At 42.0% G+C, this 14,002-nt stretch overlaps 2 protein-coding genes across 7 annotated transcripts in view; one reads left to right on the forward strand and one right to left on the reverse strand.

The window, feature by feature from the left end:
- The window catches only part of DNAJC24 (DnaJ heat shock protein family (Hsp40) member C24), a 33,303-nt gene extending 24,573 nt beyond the window's left edge, over positions 1–8,730 (forward strand). For 3 of the 5 annotated variants that reach the window (XM_050975824.1, XM_050975825.1, XM_050975826.1), the window contains exons 3-5: positions 61–289; positions 6,405–6,473; positions 7,295–8,730. In XM_050975824.1, coding sequence (XP_050831781.1) covers positions 61–289; positions 6,405–6,473; positions 7,295–7,419 — 423 coding nt within the window. In that variant the 3' untranslated portion in view covers positions 7,420–8,730. The remainder of the gene's footprint in view (positions 1–60; positions 290–6,404; positions 6,474–7,294) is intronic. The other 2 variants (XM_018921966.3, XM_018921967.3) reach the window with 1 other exon arrangement.
- IMMP1L (inner mitochondrial membrane peptidase subunit 1) overlaps positions 8,360–14,002 on the reverse strand; it is a 32,161-nt gene continuing 26,518 nt past the window's right edge. For both annotated transcript variants that reach the window (XM_009097049.4, XM_050975822.1), the window contains 2 exons: positions 12,942–13,052; positions 8,360–8,443 (listed from right to left, as the gene is read on the reverse strand). In XM_009097049.4, coding sequence (XP_009095297.1) covers positions 8,375–8,443; positions 12,942–13,052 — 180 coding nt within the window. In that variant the 3' untranslated portion in view covers positions 8,360–8,374. The remainder of the gene's footprint in view (positions 8,444–12,941; positions 13,053–14,002) is intronic.

The following is a 14,002-nucleotide window of genomic DNA, read 5'->3' on the forward strand; positions in this document are numbered from 1 at the left end:
CGTCACCTCCCTTCCTTTGGCTCCTCAGCTTAGACCTTCTCCTCTCCTCTGTCCTCCCAGCTGGGTACCAGATGCATGATGGATGGCTGCTCTCCCACCCTGCTCACCTGCAGCCCCCCAAGCCTTTTTGTCCCTGTTTTTGGTTGGCAGTACCACCCCGACAAGCAGGAGGCAGGCGTGGCGGCGGCGCAGGCGGAGGAGCGCGCGCGGCGGTTCCTCGAGATCCACCAGGCGTGGAAAATTCTGGGCAACGAGGAGACAAAACGAGAGTATGACCTGCAGCAGCGTGGTAGGTTCCTGCCAAGGAGTGCTGGAGTGGCAGCAGCTCTTTATTTAAGCAGGGGCTGGGAGTGGTAGTGAGATGGTGTTTTACAATGCTGAACGGAATGCTTCTTTCACTCCTGTCCTACTTTCAGACCTGGATCCATTATTTATAGCTTGAGCTACACATACATCAGCTGCTGAAAACACAGAATGATTTCCAACAAAACGTTAGGGGGCATTCTTCCTGATAGTTTGAATTATTATGGAATTTGTACTGATTGCAGACCTTAGCCCTTTTTATTTTAGAAAGGTAGCTTCATTAATTATTTTTAATTTTAAGTTTTATGCTCCGTTCTGTTGCAGTGTTTTAGATGTAAGTGTTAATCCATCTACACCTAGTGTTCTTTGTGTATGAATTTATAACCAGAACCATTAGGGCACGTTGTGGGTGTTAGGTATTGTTCATAATTCATCCACAGTCTAAAGTAGCCTTTCTAAAGCAGCTTTGTAAATAATATTTCAATATAACATATTAACTTGGCAGCTCTAGCACGCATTCCTTTTTATAGCTCTCAGAAAATAGCTTCTTAAAACAGTGACAGGCTGTTGTGAGAAAGGGGGGAAATGTAGGTCAGGTCTGTCACACATGGGCTACCATTACATGAAGTGATAGGCTGTCTTTCTGCACTGGCCTCAGGATAGGAGTCCCTCAGCCTTCCATTAGAACCTTCAATAAATGTATATCCACCCTCCATGTTAATGGGGGGAGTCAATAATAGTGGCTTGCCCGTGGGGAAAACACTCGGTGGCACTCTGCAGTGACACACTGGGGCCAGCATTGACGTGGAGCCACCACCACTGCGGAATGTGCTGATAAAAGGCCACTGTCTGTGCAGCTTGTTATTGAATTCCTGCTTTGTGCCCTGGCACACCATCAGCCCCTGGCCCTCGTGCTGATTTTTAACTCCCCACAGCTCAGAGACACAAAGGCACCGTGGCATCACTGCAGGGTAAAGAGGGTGCTGGAGATACACAGGGGCAATTCTCCACTCAAAGAACTGCAGTGGGTTTGGTTTGTTCATCTGAGATTTCTCTGTTAATGTACTAATGAGTGGGGTGGGTTTAGTGTTGGTTAATCACTAGTGTATTTACTAACTCATTTCCTTGATGTAGGATTAGGAGAAAGGTAAAGTAGGTGTAAAACTTTGCAAGGGTATAAAGGAAAATTTATTAACAGTAACCAAAAGAAAGAGTAATTAGAATCAGAACAAAACTTCTAGGACACTTCTCGTGGCTCATCACTTCTGTGAATGCCTGCCATACAAAACCACCACAATAACCTTGTATTTCAGACTTCATGTGGCTTTGGGAAGAGAGGGGGAGGGGTGAAAACAGACTTGTGGAATAAGTATTTTATGGAAAAAAATGGATCTTGTTCTATTTGTGATGTAAACAGTATTAAGATCAGACTTATAGTAATTTTGTCATCTCAAAGTTATTTTTTAAATGCCTGAAGGTGATGTCAGAACAGGAATTTCTGCTGCCCAGCACTGTCTTTTGTACTTTTACCATTGTAATAGTGGTTGTGCCTTCCCTTTTCACAAATTGTATGTGCAGAGGGAAAAGGAAATACTAGAGATTAAGCTGGGAATTTTTCAGTGTCTGGTGAGTTTTACTTAAAGCTTAAATTCAGACTATGAAGTTCCATTTTGCCTGGGTCAGGTTCATCCACTGGAGTAGAGAGCTACATCAGGATCTTGTTTTCCCTTGGGATTTAAGGACATATAAATATGTCCTTAATCTATAAATTAGTCTTGACTGTAATTTGAAGATGATCTATATTTTCTGAGATTCTTTGGCATCCAGATGAGTTCTTTGAAACTGTAGAAGATTGTGTATGAAAGACTTGGTAAATAAAGGAATCAGGCTGTACCTCTGTTGAGGCAGGCGTTGGGTGATGGGACAGAGGGTGCCATTCCCAGGCCCCCTGTGTTTCAGCCACACCTGACACACATGTGCAGTGCTGCTGCATTCTTTCCAGCATGTTCCCTGGCAGCAAAATGAAGGGGAAATAAATTCTACTTCTTTGAATGCCTGTCAAGATGCTTCTGAAGCCAGGATTCCAGACAAATTCGTAGACACTGCCATAAAGGCTCAGAGAAACAAAGGGATTGAGACAGCAGCTAAGGGGAATAGTGATGAGAGAGAGAACACAGCAAGTTAGGAAGGTGCAGAGGAAGGCCAGGGAGCAGGATCTGAAGGGTGTGTGTGTGAGTGTGGCTGCCCATCAGCAGGAAGCCCTTTGCACTGCACTCCTTCCCCCATTTCACAGACTGTTTGTTTGTTTGTTTGTACCTTCTTGTGTTACACTAACTAAATCTGAACTACCTGGCTCAGAAATTCAGTAGCCAGAGAAGTTCCAAGGAGATGAAATTCTGTGGGGCTCTGTGGATTTAATTTTCTTTTTGTTTGAATTGTGGAGAATAACAAGTGAATGTGCTTTTATATCTTAATACTGCTTTTCTCTGAAGGTTTCTCAATAATCTCATTTTTTGGTGCCTTCAGGCCATAGAATTAAAGGGGAAGGGACAAACTACAAACTGTTCAGAGGTTAGACTCAAATACTTATTTGACTTTTAGTGATCTGGAAATCCTATAGGAACTGCATTTTTGTATGTTTTCTGAATTTTTTTCCAGTTCATTGTTTTGCTATATAAGAATATACCTTTTTATGATGGTGAATCTTTTGCTTACAGTCCCTGTGAAAAATCTGGGGGATGGGAAAAAAAACCTAACAATTTACCTATGAAGAATGGACTTGGGTTTTTTGTCAATAGATTTTCTTCTTAAACTTTTCCATTCTTTGTTTGATATCCCACCTAAAAAAGACAAATATGCAGTAAAATCAAGCTTGACTCTGATAATTACCAAAAGTTTTTAGTGTGGATAAAATCTGTTTCACAATTTTTCACATTAGAAATCCCCTGAACCCCAGAAGTTCATGCTTTTGTGACACAGCTGGAAAGAAGAAAAACTTCTCAACAGAATCAGAAAAGCACAGAGACTGGGAGATCCTTCCCAGGCCACCCTGTGAAGATCAATCTCCCACCTAAAGCCAGTCCTCAGAGTTGCACAGCCTGGCTTTAGTGTCTCCAAGGGTGGAGACTCTCCAGCTGCTCTGGGCAAGAAACACCACCAAAAGTTGTACTTAGTCTAAAGCAGCTCATTTTGTAACACCTGGTCATTAATGCAGGCCTTGCTGCCAACAGCAGTGATCTGCAGTGTGCCAGGTTGTGCTCTGGGTGTGACAGAAGTGGATGTTCCTTCTCCAGCCATGGATTTGTGGCTGCAGCCCCTCAGCTGGAGCACAAGCCTTTCAACTCTCAGGAGTTAAATCTCATCTGCAACAAGTGCAGCAGCATTGTTTTGGTATTTCTATATCTCTTTGTTATGAAAATTCTTAATGTGACTTTGTTAAAATTTCAAATTGAAGTAAGTGTGATTGTTTTAAATTGAGACAGCAGTAAGAAAAGACTCAGAAAAGTCAGAAGAGTCTGAAAAGACTCAAATTTAAGTAATTGTTTTAAAACTGAAAAGCCTATTTGAAAAAAAATTAACTTGTGAAAACATCCAGTGAGTACTGTGGTGATTTTTATGCAGAGTAGATACTGTGAACAGCATTTGACTGACAGTATGTATCTTGAAGTTTAAATGGGTTTGGTTTCAAAAAAAAAAAAATCAATCCTAAGTATGTATGCCTGATAAAGAGCTAGAAAAATCCTTCAAGCATTATGACTATTTTTACTATAACCATAAACTGTTAAAAGGGTTGGATTTCCATTTACTGCTTGCAACCCTTTCCCTAAAACTCAGCCTTAAATAGCTCAAGAAATATTTATTGTATCTCTGAGTGAAACTTAAATACCTTTCCTCTTTTACAATTTCTGAATGACCCAGCAAGGGCTCTAGTAAAGCTTTACTGAACCAAGCTGCTAATAGTTATTTAATGTTGTTCTGTAGCCTGAAAGAATCTCAGTAGATTTTTCCTTTTAATCTCTTTGAATTGCAGGCTCATAAACCTCTCTGATGAGCCTGCCAGTGTTTTCTTAGATCCTGCAGTTGAGACAATGGAGCTGCAGAATCCTTTCACCTCTTGTTGTCAGACAAATCCAATAGATGGCAAAGCCAGGCAGGCTGTGCTGCTGGGAATTAAAATTTGTTTCACAAGTTCTGGTCCTTCCCCCTGGATGTTCAGGGTGGGTTTCAGAAGTGACAGCTCTGTACACAGAGTTTTACAGCTGGGCAGACATCACAGAACTCAGCACTCAGTGGGACATTCCCACTCTCCTTGGGGCTGGGAGGGAGAATGGAACACCAGCTTGCTTCAGAAAGCACCAGCAAGGAGCCATGGTTGTAATAACAGTGATACAGAGGAAATAAGGAAGAGCACAGGAAATCTGAGAGCCACTGGGTTGGATGTTCTGCTTGCAAACTCAGACTGGGCTGTGCTTCTGGTTTTAGGTGGCTACCTCTGCTTCTGCTGGCTCAAGGTCTATTAGGCTGGGTAATGGTTTTAGTAGGAGACCTAGAGAATAAAAAAGCTTTGTTCATCTCTGGAAAATGTTCCTCCTGCTTGAACCAGCCAGGCAAATAAATGCAGTGAGCAAAGCTGCCCGACAACAGCTGGTACTGGATTATGTGGGAAGTCAAGAGTACCAATAGAAAACTTTTGGTTTTTGAGATAACCAGATTTCAGACTTCATAGAATCCCTGAGTTGGAAGGGACTTAGGGGCATCACTGATGGCTGTGCACAGGACACCCCAAGAATCCCATTACATGCCAGAGAGCATTGTCCAAGCCCTTCCAGAGCTCTGTCAGGCTGGTGTGACACTGCCCTGGGGAGCTGTGCCAGTGCCCAGCCACCCTCTGGGGAAGAACCCTTTCCTGATACCCAGCCTGAACCTGCCCTGACTCAGCTCCAGCCATTCCCTGAGTGCTGTCCCTGTCCCACAGAGCAGAGATCAGTGCCTGAACCTGCCCTGACCCAGCTCCAGCCATTCCCTGAGTGCTGTCCCTGTCCCACAGAGCAGAGATCAGTGCCTGCCCCTCCAGTGCCCCTGGTGAGGATGTTGAAGACCACCATGAGGTCTGACCTCAGTCTCCTCCAGGCTGAACAGGCCCAGTGCCCTCAGCAGCTCCTCACACTCCTTCACCTACACCTTCCTCGTGGCCTCCTTGGGATGTTCTCTAATGGCCTCATCTCTTTTTTGTAGTGTGGCACCCAAAACTGCCCCAGCACTCAAGGAGAGGCCACCGCAGCTCAGAGCAGAGCAGGACAATCCCTCCCTTGCCCAGCTGGCCGTGCTGTGCCTGATCCTTCAGGATCTGAGCATCAGATGGAGAATAACAATGAATAACAATCTCTGTTCAGCCTGGGATTTGTGAGGAGGATTATTTTTGCCCATTGATTTTTTTTTTAATCTATTTTTTATATTTTTAAAATTACAATTGCAGGCATGAATTAGAAAAGCTTTGTTGGAATTCTGCTCCCCGGGCTTTGTATTATACCATGTTTGGAATAGAAGAGAGAGCAGACTTTTCCTCAGCTGTTTCTTCATTACTTTCATGGTTGGACTCAATGATCTCAAAGGTTTTCCAGCATAAATGACGCTGTGGTTCTATGATTCAGTTACTTTACCTGAAGTATGGTAAGCTCATGAATTTGCAGTGTACCAGTTCTCTTCAGGTGGCTCATCTGCCCTTTTTGTACTTTCTAGCAGTGAGGCATGACCCAGACCTCCACCACCAATCCTATAAAAGTTTTGAGAGCAATCCTGATTCATTAATTCCAAATAGGAAGCTCTGGAAGTTTTCTAACTCCATTTTTTGTTACCTGTAGATGTTGCACACTTTTCATTTCATGCTGTACTCAATGTTGGAAGAGTCTGGGGGATCAAATGGCAGCAGATCTCTCAGGTACAGGCAGAACTTGACTTTCTTTCTGTGCTCAGAGACTCTTTCTCATAAAAAAGCACTTGGACTGGTCTTCCCCTACAAGTGTTTTTTGCAGGACTTATTTCTTCTGCAGGATTTATTTCTTTGCAGAAAAGACTGAACATCTGTCATGCTTGCTTTACAGAAGATAACCTGACAAAAGAATGGCCACTTCATGAACAGATTTATCTTGAGGACATGTCCTGGAATGAAGGTATGAGTGCCTTGCTGCTGGTTCCTAATGCTTTTCTTTGTCCCTCTTAATGTTTTCTTCTGCATCTTGCACCACTGTTGTCTCACTTTAAGTGCTGTTTTTGCTGTATTTCCTGGGACAAAGCTGTTTTGCTCTCTGAGATTACCTGGATTAGAACTTAACTTTCCATTCCATCTCCATTTCTCCCCACCCTCACCTGCAGTACCACTTTTCACCCAGCTCTCCTCTTGTATAATTGAGAGTACATAGATTTTTCCCATATCTCTTGTGCATCTTGCCCTTCCTGTGATGGTAGAATGCCTGTGCTTCTTTTTTCATCTGCCACTGTTCCTTCCCTCCTGTCTATTGCTGTGGCTTTTCTTGTTTAATTGCTTTTTGGAATAAATGGCTGATTTTTATTTTTATTATTTAACTTTTTTTTTTTTTTTTAAGTTGTGAGGGGGAAAATCCTACTTTCCTTTCTTCTGTTTTGGTTCCTGGGTTAGCAGCCTGTTTTGGAAGCATACTTGCTCTGTATGCCTAACACCACTTACATTTTTCTTTCAGTATCATCAGATTGTGTACCTTGTTATTACTGGAGTTTTTGTTTTTGTTTTCTTTTTTTGAAGAGACTTCACTGGCCCTGGTTGTTCAGTGTAAGAATACCTCAATCACTGAAACATTTTGAGGTTATTTTTTGAGCTACAAATGGTAGCACAGATACTGATACAACCCAGCAGTGGGAGGTTATTTGTTACTAAGAGCAGCTTTGTGAAGAAAACTCCAAATAAATTCTTGATTTTCTCCAGCACTAAAGGTGTTTTTGTTTTCTTTTTTGGCAGATGAACAACTCTACACTCTGTCCTGTCGCTGTGGTGGGAATTACAGTGTCTCCAAGAGTGAAAGCAAAGATGTATCTGTGGTTTGTTGTGACACATGTTCACTTGTTATCCAGATCCTGCAATGATTCTTTCAGTGAAGCCCACTGAGTGTTACAAACTTTTCAAAAGACTGGACAAACAAGTGACAGAATCTGCTAAAGAAATGTATGTTAAAGAAAAGGGAGGCACTACAAGAAGAAGTTCACTCAGGGTTAAAAATGTCAAGTGCCCCTTTGCTCACACAGCTCTGCAGACATGAGGCTGGGATTCTCCTTCTGCAGCTGAAGAGCTCATTGCTCAACACCTCCAACCCAGAACAGGAGTTTGTACAACTGGAATGCATCTCCTGATCTAAAAGTTTATTTCCCAGCAAACAACAGAGTAGCTTCTTCCAATTTCAGTCTGAAGCAGCTCTTGGGCCCTTCTTCTTAGGTTAAATCCTTGTAACAGCTCAGATGACAGAATTCAATCAGGAGGCACAGATGTGAGAACGCTTTGAAGATAATGAAGAGCAAAGTTCAACAGTGGGAAACAGGAACATTTTCTATTTGTAAGCTAAATATTTAAGTTCATCAAATCCTCTCAAGGGCTGGAGCCTAGGAGGAGGAGGCAGCTGGAAGCAGTGGCTGTGCCTGCCCCATGACAGTGGCATCACCTGGGCAGCCTGGAGCAGGAGCACGTGTTGGGCTGAGGCTCTCCATGTCAGAACAAATGGAGTCATCATTCCTGAGAGGAAAGCTAAGGAGGAAGCTGTGCTCTGACCCCACTGGGCCAGAGGAAACCCCACAGCACTCCTGGGAGTGACCAGCAGGTCTGGAACCCCACTGGTGCTGGGTTCAGTGCCAGCCCTGGCACCACCTGCTGATGGCAGGCACATAATTTTTGTTGATGACACAAGTGTATCAATCCCACTCTAAAGTTAGGTGTAATCTCAGAGAGAGATATCTTTGTCAAGTAATATTTGTGTTTATTCTAAGCAAAAATAGTTCCATTCATTTTAGTAGAAAATACTAGGAAAACTGTCAATAGTACTTAAGTCTTTTAATCATCAAGAAATCTGTGGCCATTGGGGCTTGCACGTAGAAATCCAAAGTCATTCAGAGGCCAGATCTGTAAAATAAAAACAGTCACAAGAGATTGCATCACAATCCAAAGTTTAGTGTTTTCATTTGTTATTGGAATAGTTTCATAAACATTATAATTTTTTCTCTCTTTGGTAAAGAACTTTGCTCACTGATGTGCTTCTCTTACTAGGAGTAATAAATCCTGTGTATTACAAGGAATTGTTCCATTGTGTGAATTTTACAATTTATACAGGAGATATGCTTTGCTATGGAGAGCCTCATGAATTCCACTGCTTTTTTCACCCTTGGAAATAAATATGTTCCTAAAGAGCATCTTCCCAAATCAGTGTTTTCTAGCTTGTAAAGCTCTTCATGACTGTAAAGATCAGGTATGTGTTTTTTGGTCCATCTAGGAGAAAAAACGTACCACGTACATGGACCTCCCTGTGGTAAGGTGCATTTTTATTTTTTTGTATTTTCAAGATGGGCCTTTGAAATGGAAATACCAAACCTTGGAAAAAAGATCTGTTGGCTACAGGTAAACTTAAACAAACTTATACAGGAATGAAGGGGTGGAAGTGCCTTCCACCACCCAGGCTCTGGATGAAGCTCCTCTGAGAAGGGACAGTTATTTCCGGAAGAGCACAACTCATCACCAAGTACAGGTGTCAGAGAGTGATGCGGGCCAATAAGCAAATCTTCTCTCCAGAAACTACCTGTAGAGCTGTTCATGTACTGAATGCTCCCAGGAGTACTTTACACAGTCATTAATTACATGTAGGATGGTCTTGGATGCAAAAAAAAATAGGCAATAGGAAAGCAAGGACATTCATTTCCTCATTGTCCTTTGTCTCCCTTGAATGTCTGTGTCTCTTTCAAAGATGGCACAAGTGGCTCAGCAGGAAGAAGGGAAAGATGAGGATGAACAATCACTGCCCTCTGTGGCTCTAAGCACATAAAAATTTCACAGCCCCTGCCCAAGATGAAGCAGCCTAGATAGAGAAAGGTGGGCTGTTGCTACCTTGTTCCCAAAGCATCTGTCAGTATTATGGTTATCTCACTTATTTTTCATTAGAATTTGATCTTAAGGTATAAGAACAGTAACCTAAGAGCAATCCTGAGTTCATGGAGCAGCCAGAACACAGAAGGAGCCTTTGCTGCTCTCTGTGTGGAGTGAAAGAGTAATTGTCTCGTTTAAAAGAGGAAGCACAGGCAAAGGCTCAGTTATTTCTAGCCCTGTGATCTGTCCCCAGCCCCAAAGGCTGTGTCAGGAGAGGCTGAGGCAGCTCAGGACAGGCCTGGCAGGAGGCAGCAGCAGCAGCTCTCTCCTGGCTGGGGCTGTGCCCTCTGCAGGCTCCTGGCAGCCCCTGGCAGCACTGTGCCCCATCAGGAAGGCAGAAGGAGAATCATGCTCAGGACCTCAAGTGTGCATCAGGAAAAGGCTCTTGTGCAAGATCTCAGACAATTCCTGGGATTCTGGCACGTGCAGTCAGGGGGGAGCAGGAGGAACAGCTGCTGACACAGAACCACAGAGGTGATGTCTTGTCTCTGTGCTCATCAGCCGGTGAGCAATTTTAAGTTCCTCACAAAAATACAGATACAAGCCAACAACAGAAGGGTGTTTGTGATCTTGGTTAGCAGTAAAGCTGTAGAATTCAAAGCTGTCCAGAGGGCCTGTGCTGGCTTCAGGCTGGGTGTCAAGTCTTTGTTTGGCCCTGAAGGCAAGCAGAAGTAAAAGGAAAGAAAAATATCCCATATAACAAATCTAAGTTGATCTCAGTCAAGGCCTGGAGAAGGTAGGCAGTTTTTTAGTCTGTTCACTCCAGCACAAATCTCATTTCAGGCAACTCAAATCACACCTACTGCAACTTGCCTTTCTTTCAGTGAAAGTAATCAAATTAGCTTTAAATGTTGCTTTGACAGTGTAGTTTGAAATTTGTCACAGTAATCTTAGCAGTAGAGTTAGAATGAAAATTATGTTTTATCTAGTCTGCATGCAAGGAAGAACCTGAGAAATAATACTGGTTGTTGGAAAGAGATGGAAAGCCCTCCTCTGTGAAACAAAGACATGCCACTCTGTCTTTAAAGTTCTGACAGAAGTTGACTGTGACTTGCTCATTCAGACTGGCTCTTCCAATTAGCAGCTCTTTGCCCTCTCTGCTTTGGCCTACATAGATAGATTTGATCTGATGGACGGGGCATAAATGGGGCTAACTAGCTCTTTTGAAGATACACCACAGGTCTAGTTGTGACATGGAGCCTAAATCCAGGGAAGGGAATGCACAGGATATCCTACCTAGGACAGGATGAAGCATGAGTTCTAAGCAGGATTCCCAGTGCTTTTCCTGAATTTGCAGCTGCTTTGATTTCAGCAGCCCTTTATGGCATGGCCTTGTGGCAGGACAAGAATCAGGTGTTGGTATTTCTGTAAGGGTTAAAAACTGCTGCACCAACCCTGACTGAGAACCCTTGGTCTAAACTTCAGATAAACATTCATGTTTTGCCAAGAATAGGTTGGCTAAACAAATGCAGCCAGCTAGACTGGCTAAACTCACTCTCTTCTGTTGAAATCCCTGACTTCCAGATTATACTTGGGTTTTTTTGTATCCATTCCTAAAAAAGTAACTCAGTACTGAAAGGCACTCTTACTGAAAGGCTCCTCCAAAATCCACAAACACAAAAACTTCCATTCTGAAGGAAGTAAAAACTGTTGGATGGAAGAGAAGCCAGAGCTGCAGCAGGCTGTACTAAAAGCACTCAGAGGTTTCCTGGCCAGTGGCCAGTGGCCAGGCAGCCCTGTGCACTCTGTACCTGCTGCCCTGCACTGCAGTGTGCAGCAGCAATACACAGGAGCAGCATCACTCTGTGCTCATGGGAGGTATCAGAAAGAACCCAACTGGAAACACTCATTTGAAGAACAAATCCATTTTTGCTTTTAGGCACCGTATACTTAAATCTCACAAAAACCTGAATAATCACTACTCTATGCCACTGTCATTAAACAACTCATGTGAAATCTGGTTAAATTATTTTGATTAAGTATCAAGTGATTGCATAATATTTTTTTTTTAACAGACAATGTTCAGGAGTCCTAAAGTAGTGAATTATCTGTGAGTTCCACTCATTGTACAGAGTTTACTTGGGGTTCAGTCCTGTCAGTCACTTCATTAAGGTCTTTCAAACACCTTCCTTGTCAGGGCACAAGCTGGACACAAAATCTATTGCTGTGGAGAGATACTGTGACTGATTTTGGCTGTCCATACACACAGGTTCTTGATATATTCAGTATTTGCTAACATTAAAGCAGTAAATAGCAGCAGCTTTTCTATACCTGTGCATCAGCTTGGAGAAATGCTGTTTTCAGTTGCATTATTACTGGCACTTTCTCATTAGAGGAGTGTCAGCAGATTAGCATCGCTTGTCTCTTAGTAGTCAATAATTCAAGCTAAAACTTGGGTCATAAAAATAGCCCTGTTGGGAACCAGCCTTTTTCCCTCTGGTGTGCAGGGCAAGGCAGACAGCAGGAGAAGGGGCAGAGCCCTGAGTAAACACCAGGCAAGAACTCAGAGCAAATGTGAGCCAGGAGGAGCAGAGGTCACCCAAAATTTGCCAGTAGGACTGAGGGGGCCCTGTTGTCTGAGGTTTAGAAAGCAATTACTGATTGTGCCCAATCGCTGCAAGGGGTTTTTCTGAAAAGTCCCAAATTGTGTTCATAAATACTGTAAATAAAGGATATAAGGCTTTGCTAAATTGGAAAGATCTAATCTTCCCTGTGTAATACAGGTGTGCTAAATTATGGGTTTGTGGATGTGTTGAAGTATATGGAAAAAACCTTTTTTATTGTTCTGAATACACAACTTTAAATCCAGCTTTCTAAAAGCAGGTGCATAAGTGTGTAATACACACTCCCCTATTTCTTAGATGAAACTTTTTTTGAGAGGAAATTGTGCTATGTTTCTTATTTTTGGTAAAAGAGTAAATTAGTAACACAGATAATATCAAAAAATAATTCAGTGTGAAATAAAGTTGTAGAATTGTTGAAGCAAAAGGAGATAAAACTGTGATGGTTTATACAGTACAATATTCATTTAAAGCATTTTTTTAGTTTAAAAAGCAGCAAGGCCAGGCTACATGTCCAAAGTATGTGTGCAAGTCCTGGAAAGATAATCTTTTCCTCCATTTTGTTTTTTTGGACCACAGAGCTACAACAATAAAAAAATCATTTTGCAGGGAGAATCAAAGTAAGGATGAAATGTACATCTGTGCAGTAGGGCATATGTGTGTACATTTGTGGTTTTATCATGTTTGGATTTGCTTGCAAAACAATTCATTCCGTTTTCATAGCAGTGAAAACTGCTCCAAAGTCCTCCCTCCAAAAACCCCGTCACTGTTGATTTATCCTTTTACAGCAGGTGGTGGAGTGTTCATGCTTTCCTTTACATTTACTGTGGCCAGGCAGCTGGGGAGGCAAGTTTCAGTGCCTAACACCCACTCATTAAAAATGTATTAATGCAACTGTTTTTAGATAGTAGAATTTCACATACCTTAAGACAAATGCGTCCTCTTATCAGCCCATAAGGAACAGGTCCGTAGCACCTGGAATCTGTAGAATTCCTGAGATTATCACCTTCTAACCAGACATGTCCTTTTGGCACCTATAAGCAAGATTGAAATGTAAAAAGAAACCAGAACAGGATGGTGTTAAGCACAGTTTGCCTTACAGTGTTTTTCCTGATTTCTGTGCTCTGTATTTCATGACTGTGTAATGAACTAAATTTTATTGAGTCTACTAAGACCCACTGCCAGATTTAGAGGGATGAGAAGGAGTGCTCCAAAGTATCTGTTCTATCATGTGCTCAAAAACCAATGGTTTGCAACAAAAAACCCAAAATGAAGATGCAAGAGGTTAGACCAATGTGACAGGGTCATTAATTTAATAGACTTCAAAAGAGGTCATTAGGATGTTGACTGAAAATCTGCCCTCCTGTCGCAGTAACAGCATGAACAGGGCAGCCACACACTCATCAACATCCTGGGGCCAGCACCAAGGCTAGACCTGTTAGTAGATTCATGATGAACTAACTGGTAATTGATTGTGACATCAATTACGAATAATCTCATCATTTTATTGGAGTAGGCTTGTCAAAGTTCTAATTAAGATCACAGTTCATTCTATGTGCAGGCAGAATCCACAACACATTATATTGCAATAATGATGATCACAAAACAGCAAATCCCTTTTTATAATTTGAAAATTAATGATGGTGACCTTATACTATATGACAAAGACCTTTCATTGCCCATATATATTATGCATTTACTATATTACATACCACAGATTCATGGCATTCACTGGCTGACTCAATGACAAAATGAGAAATAACAACATAGCTGTAATAGTTACCTAAATGAGAGGATGAAGCTTTCATATGTGAAAAAGTTGCTCCTGCAAGTCTTAAACTAAGATATCTACTTGGAACATACAATAGTATTTGGTAATGTTTTCTTTAAAATGTTTCAGATACAAATAACTTCTTTCAAGTTACCAAATAAAATACTTAATAATTTTCTAATTGGGTCTTGTTTCTAAAATTTTAAACCAGGC

The sequence above is a fragment of the Serinus canaria genome, chromosome 5 (assembly GCF_022539315.1).
Source record: "Serinus canaria isolate serCan28SL12 chromosome 5, serCan2020, whole genome shotgun sequence".
NCBI classification, from domain to species: domain Eukaryota; kingdom Metazoa; phylum Chordata; class Aves; order Passeriformes; family Fringillidae; genus Serinus; species Serinus canaria.